This window comes from Lepus europaeus, chromosome 6 (assembly GCF_033115175.1).
Source record: "Lepus europaeus isolate LE1 chromosome 6, mLepTim1.pri, whole genome shotgun sequence".
In the NCBI taxonomy this organism is placed as follows: domain Eukaryota; kingdom Metazoa; phylum Chordata; class Mammalia; order Lagomorpha; family Leporidae; genus Lepus; species Lepus europaeus.
The window spans coordinates 56,825,349-56,849,502 of NC_084832.1; the positions used below are offsets into that span (position 1 = coordinate 56,825,349).

A 24,154-nucleotide genomic window follows, 5' to 3' on the forward strand; every position below is an offset into this window, starting at 1 on the left:
AAGTGCTGCCTTCTCAGGGGAATTTTCTGGGCCTTTCAGGACTTTGGTTTCTCTGACTCCTCTTCAGTTTTTTTAAATTTATTTAGAATGAAGTGCGATGCCCCACCCACTCTGGGGGTGGGGATATGTGTATGCTTTGCTCTTTACATGGGCACAGCACGACGAGAAGATGCCAGGACTTTCTGCAGAATTTGAATCCATTTTTGTGACTGTATTTTGGACTTCACATCAAAATCAAGGAAGTGAGTCATCCAGAGAAGGGGGAAATTCACTCCTCTGCACCCCAGCTAAAGTTACAAAAAGGAACAGAGGAGGGGACAGATATGGACCCCATCTGCCCACAGGGCTGGGGGTCCCTCGGCAAAGCTGCGGTGGGCACGACGGTGACTTCAGGTCTGACGGCAGGCACGTCAGGGCAGCGGCTCTCCACTCCATCTGGCTTATCTGAAGCCCTACGGATGCAGCCTCAATGTCTGTTACCGAATCTACATTAGTCAGATAATTACTCATTTTATAGAGCATTTTTCTCTAAATATTTCTGACATCTTCATTTTTCCTTTTGACTTTTAGGGGATAATAACTAAAAAAATATATAAATAGCTAAAATAACTAAAAAGATGGTTTTGCTTGATCCTGAACCGTTTTTCTAAACCACTTGTGAAGTGATGGCGTTGCAGGTCTTTCTTTCCCTGCTTCATATTTCCTAGGTTATCGCCTTTGAGCTTATTTATATTGTATAAACTACCAGCTCATAAACCACAGTGCACCCATGAAAAATGGAAAACAGCCTACGTTTTGATTTCCCGCAGAGGTACTATACTCTATGTGAGTTACCATGATGTGATTTTTTTTTTTTCTCTCTTCTAATTGCCATTCGCTACCTTCTCCTGTTGGCAACAGGAGAAGGCTAGAAATAGGAGAGGTTGCAAGAGCTCTTGCTGCTCCTCGGGAGCAAATGGAGGGCTTGGATTTCACTCTGCTGCCTGCCCAGAGATCCCTCTCACCCTCCTCTAAGACAATACTTTCTGATCCACTTATCAATGTCAGGCCACGCTTTCGTATCAAAGGCAGCCAGAACGAACCGAGCAGATTTACAAAAAGTCGTATAAACGGCCTGGTGCCCGATATGCTCGGCAGATATTTTCTGAACGCTGCTGGGAATCAGCCCTCCTTATTTGCGTGTCTGCGGGCGTGCAGTGGGTTGCGCTCAACTCATTTTCCTCCCTGGGAGATGAAAGAGGAAACGAGCTGCTTCCGTTGCGATGCATCTGAATTGCTGGCACTTTAAAACTTTATCAAAATTCATTTGTCTTCTGGCGGGAACTTGCACAGCACACTGGCAGGCTTGGGGGCAGTCTACATGGGGCTGGGGTAGGGAAAGAGATGCAAGGAGTGACCCCAAATATTGCACACGGCACCGCTGCCAGGAGGCTTGACAGGGTGGGGGCAGGCGGTGCTGCCCAAGACAATCGGTGATGCTTGCCGGGGTGACACGCTAGGCAGGGTGCACTGGGGAGGTGTGAGTCAATTCCTAAATCAGAGCGGTTTCATTCACTTACTTGTTCCTGGAGCACTTTTAGCAACGCTTGTGTGTGGGACTGTTCTTCCTTTGCCTGCTCCAGTTCTGACTTTTTGTTGTTTAACTCCTCCTGGATGGTGAGCAGTTGCTGTGGAAGGAGAGGATGGTCAGTGCCACGTAGGACTGGAGGCCAGGGGATTCTGGGATATTCAAAACACTCATTCCCAATTTGTAGGAGAGTGTTTTAACATAGCTTACAGCTTAGTCCAGGCATCGGCTGAGCTGGCTTTGTGTGCATTTTCTCCACCAAGCATCATCAGAATTATGGGATTTTTTGAAAATTTTTAAAAAAATTTACTGTTTATTTGAAAGTCTCTCACACACACACCCACACCCACACCCACACACACGGCAGGGGCTCAAACACTTGGGCCATCTTCTGCTGCTATATCTTCTGCTGTTTTCCTAGGCGCATTAACAGGGAGCTGGATCAGAAATGGAGCAGCCAGGACACAAACTGGTGCTCACATGGGATGCTGGCATCGCAGGCGTCACAGGCAATGGCTTTACCCTCTATGCCATAGCACCGGCCCTAAGAACTGCAGATTTTTGCCACACTAATAGGCTATGATTTAAAAAGAAAAAAACTTAAAAAAACTTTATTTGTTTATATTATTTGAAAGGCAGAGAAAGAGAGAATGAGAGAGAGAGGGGGGGTGGGAAGAGATCTTCCATCTGCTGGTTCACTCTCCAAATGCCTTTGTCAGTCAGGGCTGCATCCGGGACTCCCACATGAGTGGCAGGGGCCACGTACCTGAGCCATCATCTGCTACCTCCCAGGGAGCATAGTAGCAGGAAGCTGGATCAGAAGCAGAGGTGGGACTGAAACCCACGCACTCCAGTATGGGATGCGGGCGTCCCAAGCAGCAGGTTTGTTTGTTTGTTTTTTGAAAGAGTTAGAGAGAGAGAGAGTTAGAGTTAGAGTTAGAGTTAGAGTTAGAGAGAGAGAGAGAGAGAGAGAGAGAGAGAGAGAGAGAAAGGTCTTCCTTCTGTTGGTTCACCCCCCAAATGGCCTCTATGGCTGGAGCTACTCCGATCCGAAACCAGGAGCCAGGTGCTTCTTCCTGGTCTCCCACATGGGTGCAGGCGCCCAAGCACTTGGGCCATTCTCCACTGCCCCCCCCCCCACCCCGGTCCCCGGCCACAGCAGAGAGCTGGACTGGAAGAGGAGCAGCCGGGACTAGAACCTGGTGCCCATATGGGATGCCAGTGCCGCAGGTGGAGGATTAGCCAAGTGAGCCATAGCACCGGCCCCCAAGCAGCATTTAACCTGCTATGTCCCATGCCTGCCCCGTTTGTGATAGTAATGTGCAATGCTTGTTTTAAGTATTTGTGAGGCTGCCCTTAATTTCTACAAACAAATGTGCACGCATATTTGTAAAAAATATGCAGCATGGTGTTAACAGACAACATATAAAACAGATGAAGAAATTAAGTAATAATTTAAAAAAAACTAATTAGACAACCGGTCCAATTTCAGTCCATTTCACACAGTACAGTAAAGTGAGCTTCATGGTGGCTCTGCAAAGCTACTTCCCCAAGTGGCTGGCACCACAAAAGATCCTTTTACTTTCTCTGTTATGACGGGGATGTTTTATTAGATCAGCAGGACTGAGGTCCAAACTGCAATCAATATATCAGCCTAGAAAACTGCTGATATAAGCTGTCAAAACACTAAGCTATGGCCTGCACTGCTATTTTTAAACAGGGCCACTGAAGGGATTTTTGTAAGCCTTGAGCTTTCCTTGCCCTACCAACTGTAAGTCAGGCGGCTGCTTAGCTTGTTTGCCAGGCGCATGGCACTGGCCGGCACTAATTCTTTGGGACATGGTTATATGTTAATATATACAGGGGCTGCAGAAAAACACCCCAGGGCTTCCACACAGACCCTGGCAACAGCGAGGTCGATTCAAACCTTCTCAACAGCAAAGGACTAGTTTGGAAAGACAACAGCAGCCGCTAACGAAAGCTGCCATAATGCTTTGGAGCTGCTTGTGTGTTCCTGCCACAAAGTGACCTGCTCCCAACGTCCAGGCTGCCTCTTCACAACCTCTGTAAGCTGGCTGCAGGCAGCCTGGCCAGCTGCTCACTGAAAGGGCCCCAAGAAACACTGGCCCTGGGTTTCTCATGCTTAAACCTACCAACTGGAAGGATTAAGTTAAAACCCCAAAAAGACTGTTTTTTTTGGGGGGGGAGGGAGAGGGTTTGGGCGCTAGGAAGTATTCAGAAAAACACACTGTGCTCCCCTTTGGGTTGGCTTGTGCTGTGGGGGGGTGGCATCTGGCCACATCAGAGTGCCTTGGAGCAAGTCCTGGCTCTGATCCTGAGAGCAGTTTCCGGCTGAAGTGCACTGTGGGAGGCAGCAGGTGATGGTTCGAGTACTTGGGTTCCTGCCACCCACACGGGAGAGCCAGATTGAGCTTCACGCTCCTGGCTTTAGCCTGGCCCAGCTCTGGCTGCTGTGTGGGAGATCTCTCTATTTCTCTGCTTTTTAGACAAACAATAATTAAAAAAAAACTGCTTTGCCTTCCTAGCATAAACAGTGATTTGTTAACAGTTTTCTAGACTCAGTGGCCCCCAAGTCGTCACCTGCTCATAGCATCATCACATCCCACGGTCTACCTCAACAGTGGACGTGACTTAACTGTCCATCATCTAATCAAAGGGCAGCTACCAGAGGGCCCGCCTTATCCTCTGGCTCAGTGACAAGAACCTGAAGCAGTTGGGGATGACCTGGCTCCTTCAGTCCCGAGGGGGACTGGTGTTGGCGCGGGATGACGAGTGCACCTGTCCTTCATCAGACCGTTCTCAACTGCAATCATCAAACCTTTCTAAAGTGAGCCAGGGGAAGCACGGGGAAGTATCTTCAGAGGTAGGCAGAGCTTACTTTGCTCACTGCAGTGGTTGAAGCAGCAGCATTTAGAAACAAGGGATGTCAGGAGAAGGGGAAAGGATGCATTCATGACGCATGGATGCACCTGTCTAGCTGAGCACTGTACGGCCACTAAAAAGGAGGAGGGTGCCCAGGTGTCTCTGGACACGTGTAGAGGAAGCTCACAAGGTGCTTCAGGAAAAAAAAAGCATCAACAAGGTCTCACTTAATTTTTAAACAGTCCTAGAGAAGGATCTGGATGCCATGTCAGCCTAAGAGGGTTTATGAATGTTGGTTCCACTCACCCATTTTCTGGTGTATTTGTAAGGAGCATGCACTGCTCTGGAAATGAGGAAAAAAATTAAACCAACTCAAGATCGGAGGAGCATGACAAAGCAAGCAATGACATTTGTACAAGACTATCTCGGCTGTTAGTACCAACACTAGGAACAAAGGAGAGAGAGGAGAAGTGCACTGGAGTCTCCCATCGCATCCACACGTGTACAACATGTGCGACTCTTCATTCCATTAACATACATGTGCACGCACACACACACACACACACCCTTCTGTTGACTCTGCTTCCCATTTAAGCTTCCATCCTATCTGATTTGATTCTTCTTTGGAAATACACTTTTTAAATAAAATATCTTTCTGTCATCCCCACTCCCTTTCTTCTCACATGTAGGCAATCATTTTCATGGTTTACTATCTAGCTTTTCATCTGAATGTGCTTTCCTGAAATGTATATATTGCTATCCTTTTGTGTGTATTTTTATGGATATAATACTGTCCTATTTCCTGTTGTTTACTATACTTTATTTTTAAAGGTTGACTTATTTATCAGTCAGAGTTACAAAGAGAGAGGGTGGTACAAAGAGAGATACAGAGGGAGAAACTTAGGTCTTCCAGGCACTGGTTCATTCCCCAGATGGCTGCAATTGCTGGGGCGGGGCCAGGCCAAAGCCAAGAGCCAGGAGCTTCTTCCAGGTCTCCCACATGGATGGTAGAGGCTCAAGTATACCTGAGGCATTTTCTGCTGCTTTTCCCAGGCTATAAATAGGGAGCAGAATCAGAAGTGGAGCAGCCAGTTCATGAACCAGTATCCACAGGGATTACTGGCATGCTAGCATAGCAAGTGGCAGCTTTACCCACAACAACACAATTTACTGTATTTTTAATAAAATTACAGTTTACTGTATTTTTAATAAAATTATGTTCTAAGATCCATCCATGCTAACATTTTGTTTAGTTGGTGGAAGACCAGTTACCCGAGACTATATAGTAGTAAGACCCAGACATTGATAATTTTTATAAAACACCTTCACAGTCCATTCTAATGTGGAAGCAGGGATGTAAATCAGCCTGCTTCAACACTTTAACATCCTCAGTCTACTACACTGTCACTTCAATCCCTAGTACTCCACCCAAACTCTTTCACTACCACGGGTGGGAACTTTTTTTTCTGCCAAGGGCTATTTGGGTGCTTACAACATCACTCACAGCCCATACAAAATGATCAACTGAAAAATGAGCCTGCTATACATTTATTGAATTTCGAGTTTCAGTCTGATAGGGCCAGACTGAATGATTTCACCGACCTTATACGGCCCGCAGGCCGGATGTTCCCCACCGCTCTCCACCAGAGCCATCAGCGCTTTGCTAAATGCCACCTGGTGCGCCAGGTTCCTTGCTGCTGGCTACAGGTTCTCTGCAGGTGTGCCCATCCATGCCCAATCCTTCACATGTGCTGGTGCTGTACAAAGCTGACATTGCAGCCTCAGCTGCTTCCTTACCGCCCCCCGAGACCCCTAGTGGGCTGTGTGTCACGCGGTCTCTATGAACATACTCTGCACCCACACCTCTCCTTACCCCGCCCGCCAACCCAAAGCTCGCCCTCTAGTATTCAGAGTTGAAACCTTGACGTCGACCCTGGCTCTGTCCTCACCCTCCAACGCCTGCAACCCCTCTGCTTGTTCCTCCAGCTTTTCTCCATCTGCTCCTTGCTGTCACAGTTGGGGCTGCATCTCCTGTCTTCTAGAGTCTGCATATTCCCACACCCCTCCCCTCTACACTCCTGAGAGAGCTGACAACCTCGTGTTGAGAGGGTTCTCATGCTTACAGAATACTGCTAGTCCCCGAACTCCTGTAAATAAAGCCAAGCCGCCGAACTTCTCACCCTTCCCCAGTCACATCAGGTCCTTTGTCATGACTTATGGCAAGCTTACCGCCAGGAATTCTGCCTGGAAGATTCCTGCTCATTCTCCAAGCCTGCACTTGGGCCAGCCCCAGCCGATGCCTTTGTGCAACTCAAGAGAACCCCACCCTCCATGCATATACAACTCCCTCCCCAGGACACATGGTTGGACAGGGAAATGGGGGCTGGATTTCATTCCGCTTACCCTTGGCCGAGTGCCCCTGTTTGGGGCAGAATGTATGCAATTCTAAGCAGTAGCCTTGGGTGCTTCCTCAATAAAAAGGAAGTCAGTTCATCTACTTTCTATGCCCTCAAAGCATTTTCTATGATATATCACATTTCTTTTTTATTACATTTTTCTCTCCTCTCTTATTTATTTATTTTTTTGAGAAAGGGAGAGAGAGATCTTCCATCTGCCGGTTCACTCCCCAAATGGCCCCAACAGCCAAGCCTGGGCCAGGCCAAAGCCAGGAGCCAGGAACTCCATGGAGGTCTCTTACATGGGTGGCAGGGCTCAAGCACTTGGGCCGTCTTCTGTGCCTTTCCAAGGGCCATCAGCAGGCGGCTGGATGGGAAGTGTAGTCAGGATTTGTACCAGTGCAGATAGGGGATGCTAGCTTGTAAGCAGTGGCTTAACCTGCTGCACCACACAATGACAGCCCTGTGTCTCCCCAACCAGAGAATAATACCCACCAATGGGGGGGGTGTGTGTCCATGATTAGGTTATACTTTGCACATTGTAGGTTATGAATGAAAGAATGAATGAAGGGATTAAACCATTTAGCAAAACCATTTGATTTAGCAAAACAAAACTGGATAATTTCTTGCTATAGACATATGGATACATAAAACGTTCAGAGGAAAATAGCTGCTCCATTTAAGGCACCCTGATCCATCGCTCTGGAAGTGTCAGAAATTCTTCTTAATGTGAGGAAGAGCAGCTATTAAAAGGTTAAGGAAACCCAATTAATGAATTTTTGATTATGCAATTTATTGTTTAGGTTCCACCAAAAAAAAAAAAAAAAAAAGGAACAAAACCACCAATAGAGGAAAAATTAAAACAGTACTCCGTGGCTGTTTTCTGCATTCTACAGAATTAATGCTTCTTCTGTTTACAAAGTGTAAACTAGAGAATCTGATATTTAAGTATGCACATCAGTGGTGACTCAACACTGCTATTCTTCATTTGACTGGCTGCCCTATAAACACAGTGAGTTAGTTCACAACTAGAGAATTTAAGTCAGCTTCACTGGTCCTTTTCCCTGGAAATTTGTGAGACGGCATAGGACTCTTTCCAGTTTGGGTTTTTAAGTACCAAAGTGCCTCAATTACAGAAGTTCCCAAGCAGCCAGAACTTAATCAGAAGAGTCTCTTGGTTGGATTGGCTGACTACAGCATAATTTTAATTTAACATTTGAGAGTATGGCATTAAGCAGATGCACTATTACATTCGTTGGTGGTTATAACGGAGTGTGTTCTAATTAGACAATTATCCGTATGCCAATCAAGCGGAAACACTCCGGCGGACGATAGGCAGGTAAATAAATGCTGCACCTGACACATCTGGATATTTCCAGGCCACTGACTTCACAGGATCATTTGTAATATACTTTGGGGCTGCAGCCCTCCGAGTGTAATGGGTCTCTCTGAGAAGTGCAAACAGCATTGCCAATGTTATTTGGAGCCCCAGAATGAGCGAGGTCACATTTCCATTTGTGTGGATGGGAGAATCATAGGCACACAGGAGTTAGGTCATGGACCTTAGCTCTGGGCAAGAATTGCCACCTGCACAGCTCAATTTTCCCACCGCACACTGTGGTTTCCCCATGCTGCCAGGCTCACTGCACTGTCCATCTGAAAGGGACATCGGGGTGTGCCAAACTTAAAGTCCTCCTGGCAATGATTTCTACCTAGGCACTCACTACCATTCCCACTTAGCAGCAAGGGGGCCAGAGACAGCTACCATGTACACTTCTGGGGGCTGCATGGTGGATTCCACTTTCCTCTAGCAACTATAACCCCTTCCTTATCTTTTTTTCCCCTCCCTTAAATTTTATATAATTTTGTAGCCATGATGAACTTCATATAGGTAGTATTATTTATGGTTAGAGTCCACGAAAGTCACAGAAAACGGTACAGAGACTCTCTAGAGGTGGAATATACCAGCAACATCTCATCACAAGCTGCCATTCACAGAACTGGGATGACTTGGGGGGCAGGATGGTGGGTGGCCGAGGGATGGAGGTGGTGGTTGGCATAAAATGGAGAGGGCCTTTAATTAGAACACTGATCATATGTCTTCCATGGTGGTGGAAGGCAGGTACTCTTTCCAAATTTAAGTTGGTGGTGGGTCAGGTGAACTCATGACACCAGGTAGAAGCATACTGAGAGTGATGGAAACATACACACATACACACACACACATGCTCACACACATGTGAGTCTTTGTCTCTCCTTTATTTCAGGATTTCCCCAGTGCTTGGCTGTATGCTCAGTTCTGAAAGAATCCGCTCACTCTCATTTGCTCACTCCTTCCATCAACCCTCGCCCTACCCCCCCCCCTCCATGTGCAAAGAACCAACATCACGTACCTGCGCACACGATGCTGGCTAAGACATATAAGATATTTAATTTAGGGTGGCATGAACTACTCAAATATTGGCTACAGCCAGTGCAGTTGCCACAAACGTCAGCGTAGGGCTTGCAAGAATGAGCTCAGAGGATCCATTCTGAATCACAAACTCGTTCTACTCTCTAGAAATGAGCCACTGAATATCCGTGGTGGAAGCCTGGACATCACTGGGCCTTCGGGATGTCATCAGTTAGAATGCGTTCCTGCCTTTTTGACTCACTTCTAATAAATGTGTTTCCATCTCCATAACTTCGTTGTACATCAACCACCCTGCCCAGTGGGATCTACCTTTAAGGCCAGGGGAATCTCACCCAAGGAAATAAGGCCCAGAGACTGCCAAAGAATCTCCAGCAAAGGCATGGTGGATGTGACTGCATGGATGATTCCAGTAGTCCTTTTAATGTCTGGTCCACATGGTCATACCCGTGAGCACACAGCTTCATCCCGTCTCCTGCCTGATTTCTCCATGCAGTTCAACCTGCCCTCTGCACCCCACCCACAGCCAACTCTGCTCTGCCAGAGCCTTGTTCTGCCACAGGTCCCAAGCCTGGGAGGGCATACGTCCCCCATCCCTCTCCCCTTGGTGTGACGCTGTCCTCTCCCGCACACACGGCTCTCTGCTTCTCCACGTCTCCTGGTACTGCCCACGCGCTCCCTTCCTGTTCTGGCTCTCGCTGACTTCAGAAGCATTTAGGAATCTCAGCGTTAGCTCCACCGACAGCCTGTCTCTGCCTGTGCCCACTTCACCACCTCACTCTGAATCCTGAGCTCATTCCCCATGGTGAAAACTCAAGTGCGCATTATCACAACCTAAGAGCAAGGCTTTGCCTGAAGGCAAATGTACCAGCGGTATTTCTGACAAAGCAGAGAAACCGGGCTCAGGGGAAGGACTATCATTTACTGCCCAGTACCTGCAGGGTTCACGCTTCTCTTTGGGACAAAGGAAGATGGGATTGAACTAGCTTGAATCTTCTCAGCACAGTGGGTGGTAAGAGGACTCAAGATGCATTCACGCCTAAAATGTCATCTGCCTGCACCTGGGGATGAAAATACATTTCAATTTACGCCAAGGTATGAGGGGAACCAGGCCTGTGGCCCAGCCTATCAATCCTGCTGCCTTGGGCTCTGCGACCCCCGGGGGAGAAGCATCCGTGAGAACTCTGCCGCACAGATGACTGATAACAGGGACCCTAGGTCGCAGAAATGAAATTGTGTTCAGAGCCTAATATCCTATTACACCAGGCTATACATATTTAATTCCTTGGGTCTTTCCTCATAAATCAATTCCTCTAGGCCCTTAATCTCGTCAATATCTTTTCTGATATTGAATTTTAAATGCCATTCTCATTGCTAGGCAGCCAGGCAATCTCTTGTTCTTGAAGGGATCAGGCTTCATTGACAGCTGGGAGCCATCCCGACTATGGCCCTGTTCCCTGACCCCGCTGTGAAAGTCCTGATGTGGGATCAGAGCCATGCAGCTCAGGTGCAGGCCCACCTGGGCGTGCACTCTGACAGGTTAGGACCAGGAACCCTGGGATCGTGCCAGTCCCTGTCGGTATGCTGGAAGCCTGGGCCGACCAGGGAGATCAGTGAGAAAGCCGACGTTAAGTGTTTTCCAGGATTTGAGTCCCCATGGGATGCCTGAGACATGATGCATGCTGCCCACTACTAATCCTGATCTCCCCAACACCTACCCCACACCACCAGGCTGCACCCTGGCAAGGATTCTCTTCCTTGACCACTAAGGACCAGGATGGAAGGATGCACACCCAGTCCACAACATCTGAGCAAGATTGCCCAGAGTCTGCTGGCTGGAGGGGGGTTCGGGCGGGGGTGGGAGGGAGCTGTAGCCTGGGGAAGGAGAGGAGGGGGAGAGAAGAGAATGGAGGGAAGAGGAGGGGAACTCCAGAGAGCAGGAACTTAGAGCTGGAGTATTTTCAGGTTCCTGGGTATAACACTGGAGTTTGCCCTTGGGGTAGAGAAAGGGTAGGGGTATACCCAAGAGTCTTTTGAGCCATGCACAGTTTCCAAGAGTAAGCAGGAGTGACTTTTGTAGGACTTCAAGAACCACAGAGAGCAACTCCTGACATGAGCAATTGAGGGCCTAAGTCTTCCGGAAGGCAGAGGAGTCCCCCAGGGTCGGGCTGCAGAGCTGGCTGCACCACTGTATTTAAAAACAACAATAATACTAAAGGCCTACCCATCAAGTATCACCTTGCACCAGCAACTCTAAGCAAAATCAGTGATAAAATACTCCTCTTTGATAGAAACCTTTTGTTGATCTAAATTCTAGTAGTCATCAACACTGTTCAGATGTAATCATATATATGAAATGTTCAGATTAGTTGTGTTTTCATGACTTAACCTGTAACAAACTCATCTGGACAACTTCCGGTTTCCTAGTCTGCTTCTACTCCCACACGTACACCAGGACTCAAGGACACACATGTGTTCTGATTCAGGATCATTTGGTCCTGCTGCGGACCCTTGGAAACAACATACATTCTGCTTTTCTACAGATTTGAAGTAGTAAGACGACAGTTGTTGCAAAGACTATGAACCAGAACTTGAGCTACTTTAATTAACACCACAGCACTATGTACGTCCTAGGCTTTTTATGCCTAGGATTTAGAACAGCAAGCCAGAGAATTACGAGTTGTATTACTTTTGGTTGGTGAGTGCCAATTTTATTTCCTATATGAAATTATTTTTACTGAACTTTAATAATTCGAAAATTGCACTGTATATTTTTAAAATTGTTAATTGTTTGCTTTGAAACTAAAAGACAAATCAAGAAAATGTTACACAGTGACATAATTAGTAGTTGCCTAAATGGTGCCTTTTACATTTGGTTTTATTAAAATTCACTCATTTACTGAAAATTATTTACATACAGTGTTATGTGAACTGTAAGCAAGGATCAAAGTTCAAACTATCAGGTGGAACTAAAGAAACCTACTGAACAGACTGTTGTGTTGTGACTCTTTTCTTTCATTGTACTATATTTTTTTCTAACTGGCATAGAACACAGGAAGTTCAGTAGAAGAAAATTTTCAATCTCCATTTTTTTCGTGGCCATTATTATTATTTGTTTTATCTCATGATTGTTACTGAGTGTTAAACTACACTGGGCATGGACTCTCAGCCCAGTGCCCAGGAGGGGAGGTCATGACCTTGGACTGTTGGCCTGGGGCTGGAGGCTGGGGTGTTAGCAGATAGGGGTTAGAGCGCATTTCCTTTCAATGTGCTCTTAGGAGCGCCTTGTGTGTGAATAATCCATCTCTCCCGGCTTTCATATACTCCACTGGAATTCACTGTGACATAGTGCATATCCCAATAACACAGCACTATTCTGAAGATGAAAATAGCCAAGGATTGGCAAAAAGGCAACATAGATGCCAGGCTGCAATTTCCAGATTAGCATGGTCAACACTGTTGTTGACCTGCTGTGCAACCTTGAGTAAGCCATTTAACTGCTCTGTCCTCCTCTTTTTTCTTTTTTTTTTGACAGGCAGAGTGGACAGTGAGAGAGAGAGAGACAGAGAGAAAGGTCTTCCTTTGCCGTTGGTTCACCCTCCAATGGCCGCCGCGTTCCACCCTCAGAGCTGTCTCATCAGAAATAACTTATCATTTGCAAAGCAACACTCCAGAATACTAGATAGGTGGCTGGAGACATGGATTGGAAGGCTTTAAAACCCGCTTTCTCTTCTTCAGATGGTTTTCCTTGACAGTGTGGTCTGTAGGGCTGGCTCAGCTCCCTGTTTCTCACTTCCTTCCCATGTTAAAGGAAGATAACAATACCTACCCATGGGGTATTGTGAGACTGAAGAACATCTAAGTGAGGCTCCTTGAATGGCAAAAGGTACCGAGTGAAGTGAAATTGCTGTCATTATCCTCTTGGCAAAAATGGAGAGAGTAAGACCCAGCAAGGTCAAGTGACTTTCAACTAACAGGAGTGGGCAGTGCTGGGGATTAATATTCAGAGAGAGAGGTCTGTTGTTCAGTCCCACCCAAGCCATACTGCTTGCCCTCCTTCAGCCAATTTTCAAAACACAGGCCAGTCAACTTGAATTAACACCATTCATGCGATTCACAAGAGGAGGTCTCAGGTGTCTTGCTGAAGTAGGGATCTGTATCAGTGATATTCTCTCCATTGCCACTGCTGGCGAAACTGCTGCACACAATAATCTAATTTGCTGGGATTTATTTATTCTGATCACTTTTTTTATTCCCAGTTCTATGAGGTGGTTATCACCCCAACCTCTGGGCACATGTACAGTTGCTCATGTAGAAATTTAAAATATTAACACACTTTCCAGCCAGGCCAGCTCATTTCCTTCAATCAAACATGAAACTGATTGAACATCTGGGTCTTGCACCGTGCCCTGACGGCTAACAGAGATTTATCCTTTCTTTGTAGGGGTTGTAACCCAGCCACGATCAGGGATTACAGCTAGCACACCCTTTTATGGGTGTCACCCAAATCCTATGGCCATCTTTGGAAGTGTCTTTAGCAAGTGACCTGGGATTCATCCAATTTATCCACTGGAGAGCCAAACTCTAACTCGTTCTAGCATCCTAAACACAGACATTACTGCCCTCACTGGCCTGTGTGCTTGCAGCGTTAGGAAAGCAGCTTTTGACTTAATGGCTATGGGCTGGAAGCAGGCACTGGAGCCGGGAGAGTCGTGACAAAGTTGTGATGGTGCAGCATGTTCTGCAGATAAATGGAGACAGAAAATACAGCTGAAGGCTTTTTTTTTTTTTTTTTTTTTTTTGACAGGCAGAGTAGATAGTGAGAGAGAGAGAGACAGAGAGAAAGGTCTTCCTTTTTGCCATTGGTTCACCCTCCAATGGCTGTTGCGGGCAGCGCATCACGCTGATCCGAAGCTAGGAGCCAGGTGCTTCTCCTGGTCTCCCATGCGGGTGCAGGGCCCAAGCATTTGGGCCATCCTCCACTGCACTCCCGGGCCACAGCAGAGAGCTGGCCTGGAAGAGGGGCAACCGGGATAGAATCCGGCGCCCCAACCGGGACTAGAACCCGGTGTGCCGGCGCCGCAAGGTGGAGGATTAGCCTGTTAAGCCACGGCGCCGGCCTGCTTTTTCTCTATGTCAGCCAGAGATGGCTGACAGAGGATGGAGCATGTTACTTCGGATCTAGAAGGTCCTCATCATGCGTGGTTGTTCCTTAGCTCCGGACATGTGTAGAACGCTAATGAAGCGCACACAATGACTACAGTATTCCCAATGTTTCTTGGCCATCACAGGAGGATCATACATTCAGGATTCCGGTGAGGAGAGAAGGATAATTCTTGAACTTCGCTCTGTGAATGTTAACGTCTGTCGAATACATTGTGTACATAAATGGGCACACAGATCCCTCACAGACAAAGTGAGAGGTGGAGGAAGACTGCTCTACCCTCCAAGGTATCCATTGAGCCCCCCTGCCACCCTTCATTTTAGGACGCTAAGAGTAACTTGAACCTCTGGAGACATGAGTTCCACCTGTTCCCTGCCCCAGGCTAAGCCCTAGATGGACAGGTGAGGGCTGCAGCAGGCAAGAAGCCTCTGAGGGTCCTCTGCCCACCTGCAGGCGGCCCTGTGGTGGCCAGTCCAGCTTCTCGACTCTCTGCTGTGTTTGAACCAGAGCCGCTTTTCAAGGAAAAGTAACAGCGGCAGCAGCGGAAATGGAAAACCTTAACAAATCCCACCACTGGGAAATGTGCCATGAATTTTTACTACCCGGGGCTGAGATTTAGCTGATAAAATACAACCCAGCACCACCATCCTGCACACAGAGAGTGCAGACAGAAAGGGCCCTTTCTTCTACCACTCCTCCCTGCTTTGGAACCATCCACTCCAGGCAGCATCAAGGAAGTGAGCTGGTTTCCATGGACCCTTGACAAAGAATGGAGTCAGCATGGCGATGAATGGTAGTGGCACAGAGGACTCTCGAGGTATAAAAATCAAGAGAAATTAGAGCTGTGGCTTCACACTCTTTATTATCAGTATCCGCCAGCCCTGTGATGAAGTGCTGCTCCTCTAGCCTTAGCAGTGGCCCTGCTCTCCATCCGTGACTGCCTGCATTTTTTTAGATTTATTTATTTTATATGAAAGGCAGAGAGAGAGAGAGTGTGTGAGCGAGCACTGGTTCACTCCCCAAATGTCTGCAATGGCCCGAGCTGGGCCAGGGCAAGCAGGAGCCAGGAGCTTCTTCCAGGTCTCCTACATGGGTGTAGAGGCCCAAGTAATTGGGCCATCATCCACTGCTTTCCCAGGCACATTAGCATGGAGCTGGATCAGAAGTGGGGCAGCTGGGCCTTGAACCGGCGCCCATATGGGACTCTGGTGTTGCAGGCAGAGGCTTTACCTGCTATGCCTCAGTGCCAGCTCTGACTGCCTGCATTTTAACATGAGGTGTGGGGTGTCTACTCATGTCCTTCTAATGCAAATCTCAAGTTTTGCTGATGTCCGCTTAAAGGTCAGTGCAGAACAGACGACAGGCCATGCATTTGACTACTTAGTTTTTGCACTGTAGAAATAGGGAAGGGACATCTACCAGGTTGGCGCTGATGACTTTTCAAAAGGAAGGAATGGGGAAGACCACAGTTTTCAGTCTGTGAGTAGACTCTGCCCAGCAACTTTTTTTTTTCTTTTAGATAACAGAAAATATAAGTCATTGTACCAAACAAATGATACGCTCTGGCGTAGTGGGTAAAGCCACTGCTTGCAGTGCTGGCATCCCATATGAGCGCTGGTTCGAGTCCCTGCTGCTCCACTTCCAATCCAGCTCTCTGCTGTGGCCGGGGAAAGCAGTAGAAGATGGCCCAAGTCCTTGGGCCCCTGCACCCGCATGAGACACTCGGAAGAAGCTCCTGGCTTCAGATTGGCGCAGCTCCGGTTGTTGTGACTACCTGGGGAGTGAACCTGCGGATGGAAGACCTCTCTTTCTCTCTGCGGCTGCCTCTCTGTAATTCTGCCTTTCAAATAAATAAATAAATAAATCTTTAAGCAAACAAACAAAATGATATAGAGTAGTTACATTCCAGTCCAAGGGGAGATTATTGGGATAAAGAAGGGTTATACTAGGATTAGTTTAGGAGGGTTACAAGAGAAATTACGTTTTCCCACTGAGTTCACTGAGGATAACCTTTGGCAAGATAAAAAAAAAAGCTCTCATCTGTTTCAAGTAGCTCAAAGATCCATTTTTCTTTGGTTATTTTAGTTTTAAATCTTGAATAGATATTCCATAGCTGTGAAAATTATTGTATTATTCTGGTTTGCATTGTTAATGAGATATATTACATTAATAGAGTTTTCTAATGTTTAACCAACCTTGCATTACAGAAGAAATACAATTTGGTGGTTTAAAAATATCAGCTTAAATTTTATATTTTAAGGTATTTAAAATTTATGTTCATAAATGAGACTGGCCCATAACCCACTATCCCTTTTTTTTCAACTGTTCTTGTCCTGTCTTGGTATCAAGTATACCCATACTGAACTTGTATGTTGCAAAGTGTTCCCCCCTGTTGTATTCTCTGAATGAGTTTGTGTAAGATGGGCAGAACCCCCCCCCTGAGTGATTGGCAGAATTTGCCTATAAAGCAATTTTGAGTCTGCTGCTTTGCCACAAAATGAAGCTACTAATTCAATTTTTAAAAATGAGATTATTCAAAAAAAATGAGATTATTCAGGCTTTCAATTCTTCTTGATTCAAGTTGGATGAGGTATTTTCTCCCCTGTAGGAATCTGTCTAGATCACCTAGGTTTAAAAATCTGTCATAAAGCGATTCTTAACACTGCCATTTCTCTATTCCTTTCCCTTCATCAAGACTGCCAAGGAGCTTCCAACTTCCTCGTCTTTTCAAACAAACCACAGCTGGCGTGGCTGATCGTCCCTGCTGTATCACTGTTTGCTATTTTAGTCATTTTCACCCTGGATTTACCCTTCCTTGTGTTTATTCTTTTAAAGCAGGAGTCAGACGAAACTTACCTCACTACTTCCACTTTTCTTTTACCCTAAAATAGACTTTTAACATTTAAAATTCCCTTTCTAAGTGTTATTTTAAATGTATCCCACAAATTTTGATATGTTGTATATCAATAGTCAATTACTTCTGAGTATTTTAAAATCACATCTCAGATTCATTTTTGGATTTATGAGTTTAGATGTATATTTTTTCCAAATATATGGGATTTATGATAGTTATCATTGTTGGCACTGATTTCTAACAATTTTACTGTTGTCACAAAATGTGATACCGCTTCTTTGCAATTTGTTGAGATTTGCGTTAAGGCTTCTTGGTATGAGATTAATTTTTATAGCTGTTCTAGGTGTATTTACAGAGTGCATTTTTCCTTCAGCAGCAATAAAACAAACAATCCAGTTAAGAAATGGGCAAAGGACTTGAACAGCCATTTTTCAAGAGAGGAAATTCAAATGGACAACAGACAATTGAGAAAATGCTCAGGATCACTGGCCATCAGGGAAATGCAAATCAAAACCACAATGAGGTTTCAACTCACCCCCACTAGAAGGGCTCATACACAGAAATCAATAAAGAACAAATGCTGGCAAGGATGTGGGGGAAAAGGTACCCTGATCCACTGCTGGTGGGAATGTAAACTGGTGCAACCATTGTGGAAGACAGTATGGAGATATTTCAGAAATCTGAGTATAGACCTACCATATGACCCAGCCATCCCACTCCTGGGAACTTACCCAAACCAAAAGAAATTAGTGTCTGAAAAAGTTATCTGTACCCTCGTGTTCACTGCAGAACAATTCACAATAGCTAAGATAAGGAATCAATCCAGATGTCCATCACCTGTTGACTGGATAAAGAACTTATGGTATATATACACTATAGAGTACCACTCTGCTGTAAAAACAAAAAAATGAAATCATGTCTTTAGTAACAAGATGGATGCAACTGGAAACCATTATCCTTAGTGAAATAAGCCAGTCCCAAAAAGACAGATGTCATAAGCTGTCCCTGATCCGAGGTAACTAATAGAGTATCTGAAATGTAATGTATTGGAGTGAAATGGACATTTCAATATTCCATGACTGTTTACAGCCTTTGTCTCTTCTGTTGAGGGACAGTGTTTTTTCTCTTCATGCTATTTGTTGAACTCTTTTACTTAGTGTAGGGTTAACATTACGATCATCCGGTAAACTGAAAATAGATCTTTGTAAAAATTAAGAGTGGGAATGTGAGAGGGAGGAGAAAGAAGGGTTGCAGTGTGGGCGAGAGGGAAGGTAGGGTAGGAAGTATCACCATGTTTCTAAGTTTGTATATGTGAAATACACTAAACTTGTATTACTTAAATAAAATTTATAAAAGAGTGCAATTTTCTGTATATGTCCTGGAGATCCAACTGATCGTGGCCGGTTCTAAGGAAACACTTCACTGGGACACACACAGGCGGTCGCAGCAAGAAGAAGGTGGACCAGCAGCACTGCTTTAGAAAAACGTCTTTATATTCCCAGATATTGTGACATAACCTCACTTTCCTCAGCAGGCAAAGCAATTAGGAGGCAACTTTAAGCAGTGTACTGCTTATGGCTTTTCCCCTAACATCTCTAAGCTTTGGTTTTTGGCTAAGCATGACATAGATGAAAATGTCATCTCCCAGGACTTATCAGGGCTCTTAAAACATTTGGATAGTATAGGCAGATATATATCTGAATAGAGACATTTGAGGTCTCACACACACACAATTCAGCATCAGTGCAGCTCCGGTGGCCTACATCCTAGGGCTGCAGTGATATTTCCCAGCCACTGGGCACTGTGGGCTGCCCTGCAGGAGGCCAGTGAGTACCAGGCTCCCTGGGATGGTCACACCAGCAGACGGCAGTAATGACCTCCAGGGACAGGAGACTCCATCCATCCATCCATCCATCCATGCTTACACTTCAGCAGGCTCCCCAGAGGGCCGGTGCCACTCAGCATGTGAGGTGAGGAAAGCAGCAGAAGCCAAGAATCAAGGAGATGGGTCTAGAATGTTCAGTGCTGGTGGTAGCACATGAGGTGACTCCGTGCAAACAATGCTCAGAATGCAAACAAGTAGGAGCTGAAGGGAACAGGGGTTGAGGACCAGGGAGCAAGGGCTCTGGGCCTTGGGAGGCAACACTGGGGGTGAGGGGCTGGGCTTAGCTCACATTTAAGCTCCCAGTTAGATTAAAAGTATGAAAGAAGTGGCCTGAATTGGGGGGATTGCTAATTCCCTCTCTAGTTTTAACATTCTAGAGTTTGCAACTGTCTTGCTGCATACAGTGGTAAGCATAAACCAGCAGCCAGTCCAAATTTTATATCTGAAGCAAAATTCCCATTATCACCATGGTTGACCTTGTTGGTTTGTTTGCCACCTGTGGGTGAGCGATGTAGCCACAAAGAAGCATAGAGTTTCACGTGAGAAATGGCTAGCAAATTGTGGACTTGGACTCAAGCATGCCCATCTCCAGCTGGGCAGACGAAGAGCAAACTGGAAAGACTAACATAATCAAGAGGCCAGAAGCTCTCTTTGCCTGCAGGGGGCAGGGCAAGAGACCAGAAATTCTCTTTACCAGCCCTGGGAATTCTACGAAACCAGTGGAGTCCCTATTACCCGATGGTGGGGGACAAACTACCCCATGCATATCCCCCGGCTCTCCTTCTCTCCAAATGACAAATGGGACGATTGTAGGGGGCACAAATTATGCTGTAAAGAACAACTCAGCAAGACAGCTTTTTTAATGGGCTTTAGAGTGAGGCCATTGCCAAAACCTTCCTGAAATAAATTGTGAGTAGCACCGGAGATGAGAAATACAAACTGCAGGGCAAGAAACAGAGACGTTGGAGAGAAGAAGGCAAGGTGCACAGAGAATTAGTGAAGAGCTACACTGCAGGGTTCCACTCTGTGTTTAAATGATTGAAAAATACGTCATGTGCCAGCTCACTAGAGGACTCGCTCAGGACAAAATGTAAATCAAGGGTGGAAATATACGGCTCCATCAGTGTGAATGAGAGCTCCCATGTTGGCCAATGAAACTCTTTCTGAGTGATACTTGGCTCACAATAAATTAAGGTGGTGAAGGCAGTAGAGGGCATCAAACCTGGAACGTGGGAGCTACACAGCTCAACAGCACAACACACAGGGGAGCAGGAGGGAGGAAACAGCTTGGAAAAGTCACCGTGCTGCCCTTTCATTTATCAGCTCTAGTTGTAACACCCTTCGCTGGAAACCTACAACCAAAGTCCCAATATATCCTGACACTCACATTTAACTCCTTTTCCGTATCCCTCATTGCTTCTAGAAAACCAGCTTTGTTGTAATTGCTGAAGGGTGGTGGTGGGAAAGAATGGTAATACTGATTGAAGGAGAGAGAGAGAGACAGACAGACAGACAGCCAGACACGGAGAAGAAATAGAAAGCACACAACCAGGAGCGAGGTGACTGCCAAATTGAGGAGGCTGCGTGGAGATGAGATCAGTTTTCACTGATCAACTGAGCGAAATGGGCGGGCCGCACAGTGAGGACCAGATTGGGCACTAACTTTAAGTTTCCCTTGATGGCTATTCAGGGTGCTTTGTTAAGCAGAGGAGAAAACTCGGTCTTTAACTAACCATCTAACATCTTGAAACTGAATTCCCAATTCCATACTTTGGTTACAGTTCCAGAAACTTCTACCAACTGAATCTGGCCACTTCCTCGGTCCATATTTAAACATGATTAACACTCTTATGTTTACAAGGTACCCAGAGAGAAAAACTGAAAAGATAGTACATAAATGTTAACAGCTGTGATATCTGGGCAGGGACACTCTGAGTCATTCTTTTATATGCTTCTTTTATGTTTCCAAGTTTTTTATTCACGGAGACTATATTCTTTTGCAAGAAAGGAAAAATAAAACAAAAATGAAGAATGACAAACCTAGGCCCAGGAAAACTGCAACTCCCACCCACCCACCTTTCTCTTGCTCTATATATTCTCTTACTCAGATGGAGAGCTCTTTTCCTGACTCATTCTCACGCTTTCATCTTTGTTTCCATGCTGTGTTCCTTCGCCCCCGCCACGCTCCCCCTGGCTTTGTCTTCACTGCCTCTGTTTCTCACGAGAGGGAAATTGGCTGTGCTCCCTAATCCTCAGGTTGCCGCTGCTAACCAGCTGCATACAGAGCCCCGGAGCTCGGTGCCCTCCTAACTCCAATCTATGAGATGGGTAATTACATCAGCCTGGCTGGGAGCAGGACACCTGCTACCTCCAGGTGGTCATGGTGCCAGCAGGGTTCAGGGTGTCAGCGTGAAGGAGTTGGCTTCTTGTGACTCTGCACTGGGAGACCATAAAGAAATGGAGTCAAAGCCAGCCCACAAGGATTCTGTTTAGTGTCTGTGGCTGGAGGGAGAGACACGATGACGGTCAAACCAAGGAGAAGGCCAGAGTGTCTGCAGCCAAAGTCCACTTTGATTTACTGTATTTGCGAGTCGTTTCACTATAAATCTGGTACTCTTGGTGTGATGTGGCCAACAAGTCCGGAGGTAAGTTTCAAAAGAGGAGGTGAAGGAAAGGTCATTCAAAGGTCATCCAACCACTGCAGCCCACACAGTGTTGGAAAAGCAGGGTCCCCTTATCCCGGGAATGGCTGCAAGTCTACTGGAGATTCGGTATTCCCCAGTGTACATGAAAGCAGCAAAAGGCAGAAGCCAAATGATGTGAAAGGTTTGCAGGGCAATGCCATCATTTCTGCCCCTGACTCCTACACTGATTCATCTCCTGGCCTCATTATTTTCAGAAGGAATGATCACTAATGAGGATGCATCTGATGATCAGATTAATTTATGGCAGAGCAGGGTAACTAACGACGAGTTGAAGTCTCCCATGGTGAAATCTTATTAGGGCTCCTCTGTCCCTTCCCCGAAGCAAAGAGATTTATTTTTGCAGCTCAAATTTCATAAATAAAAGCTGCACGTATGTTATTTTCCTTTGGCTGGCTCTTGCTCTGCTAATGCAAAGACCAAATGAGGGGCTGGAGAGCCAGAAGACAGGCATGGGCTTTTGCCAAGAATATTTTTAGCATTCCACAAGCTTCTGAAGGGTAGAACGTCCCAGTCTTCTGCTCTCGTGACCGCTCCAGGCCAGAAGCACAAGGCTCAGGGTGCGATTCAGAAAGCTATGGAGGAGCAGTGAGAACACAGGGGCGGTGGTCAGGCACAGATCTGCGGAGTTCGGGTGCTACCAACTGTACCTGTGCCCTGGGCCAATCACTTGGAACCTCTAGGTTTCAATTTCTTATCTGATGGACTGGGATAGGCTCGTGTGTTCCTGAGCTATGATGAGGATGGAGTGAATCAATGTAAAAGTGCTTTGTGAGTTAGCCAGAGAGAGTGGGCCTTCCTGCAAGAAGAGGCGAAGAAGCCACAGCACAGGCCACACCAGGATCAGGAAATGTAGCCTGAGACTCGTCCAGACTCAACGCTGTGAATGCTGGGTCTTCTCTTAAACCATATGGCCTTTTATATTTGCACACAGAATATGGCAATCACAATTTGCATGTGGGGTAACAGCTTTTCAAGGGGAGACCACACACACGATCTCATTTCGTTATAGCCAAGCCTTACCGAGTGTGGCAAGACCCGTTCTCCGGAGGAGGAACCCAAGTCTAGACGGCCAGACTTTCTCAAAGTAGAACAGAATATGTTCCAAGCTGGAGCCACCTTTTCCTTCCACTAGTTCAGTATTTTCATTTTCCTATTCCTGCCTCCGGGTGGCATGAATACAGCTTATCTCCATCTTCTGCCCTCCATCCAAGGAAGACAGCAAGGTACCCAGTGGCCCAGCCTCATCTGAAACCGCTACAAATAATGTAAGGATGTCTCCTCTCTACTCTCTTCACTTCCACTCTGTGCACCTTGTCCAGAGTCAAACAGGGAAGTGCTCTGAAAACTCCCAAACCTCTAACACATGTCAGGCATGTCAGGCGTGATCACCTCCAACAGGCAGGACTTGGTAACGGAAAACTCTGGGCCAAGAACTGGAGAATCAGAGTCTCACTCTGAAGTGCGATGCACAGCTTCACTCCGCTGCACGGGGGACGTGATCTGCAAACTCAGACCACGCATGTGCTGGGATTCTACCCATGACCTTGAGGGGTCTCATCCACGATGCCACAGCATCATAAATGCGGACTTCCATCACCTGGGCTGCTATGGTGATGTACCACCCCAAGCTAGTTGGCTGAAGAATGGGGTGAAAAAGAAACGACGAACTCTGGGTGGTTCAATGCAAGGAAAGGAAGACCATGCTGGACCCCAAATCTGGTGCCCTGTAGGAGCCCTGGCATACAAGTGGTCACGGAGCCTTCTTCAATGCACAGCACTGGAGAGATGTAGGTGTTTTATGATTTTCCTGATTCTTAGTAAAATGACAGTGGCTTCTAGTATGGATGTAGGCCATGCTGCACACATTTTCTATTCATAAAGAAACTTCAACCTGAGTAGCTGAAATGGAACCAGATACACATGGAGTATGTCTCTGCAGCCACAGCTCATGAAACTTGAGGTTTTGTAAGTGTGGGAGTGCCTATTTATACACGCACATTTTTCTGAACTTCCTAAAGGGAAAGGTTTTACTACTTGTACATAAGAGCCTAAAGGAAAAGCCTCTTTCTCTGCGTTATAAGGAGATTTTCCTGGTCTCATCCAGCATTACTGAATTCTCTTCTGTACTGTTGTACAATATTTTCACATGTTGCACATATTATAATAATGTTGCTAAAAGCGTCTTCCTGAATGAATCAACAACAAGATCACGTACATACTAATTCTTCCCTCTCATCGAACATTTTTGAGGTTCATGAACTCTTAGAGGGTATCAGATCCCTTCATTAAT

General features: G+C 46.2%; 1 protein-coding gene across 5 annotated transcripts in view; it reads right to left on the bottom strand.

Annotated features, from left to right (window-relative positions):
* Positions 1-24,154, bottom strand: part of ENOX1 (ecto-NOX disulfide-thiol exchanger 1) — a 599,613-nt gene that overhangs the window by 43,827 nt on the left and 531,632 nt on the right. For all 5 annotated transcript variants that reach the window (XM_062194137.1, XM_062194133.1, XM_062194135.1 and 2 more), the window contains one exon: positions 1,560-1,667. In XM_062194137.1, the coding sequence (XP_062050121.1) occupies positions 1,560-1,667 (108 nt within the window). The remainder of the gene's footprint in view (positions 1-1,559; positions 1,668-24,154) is intronic.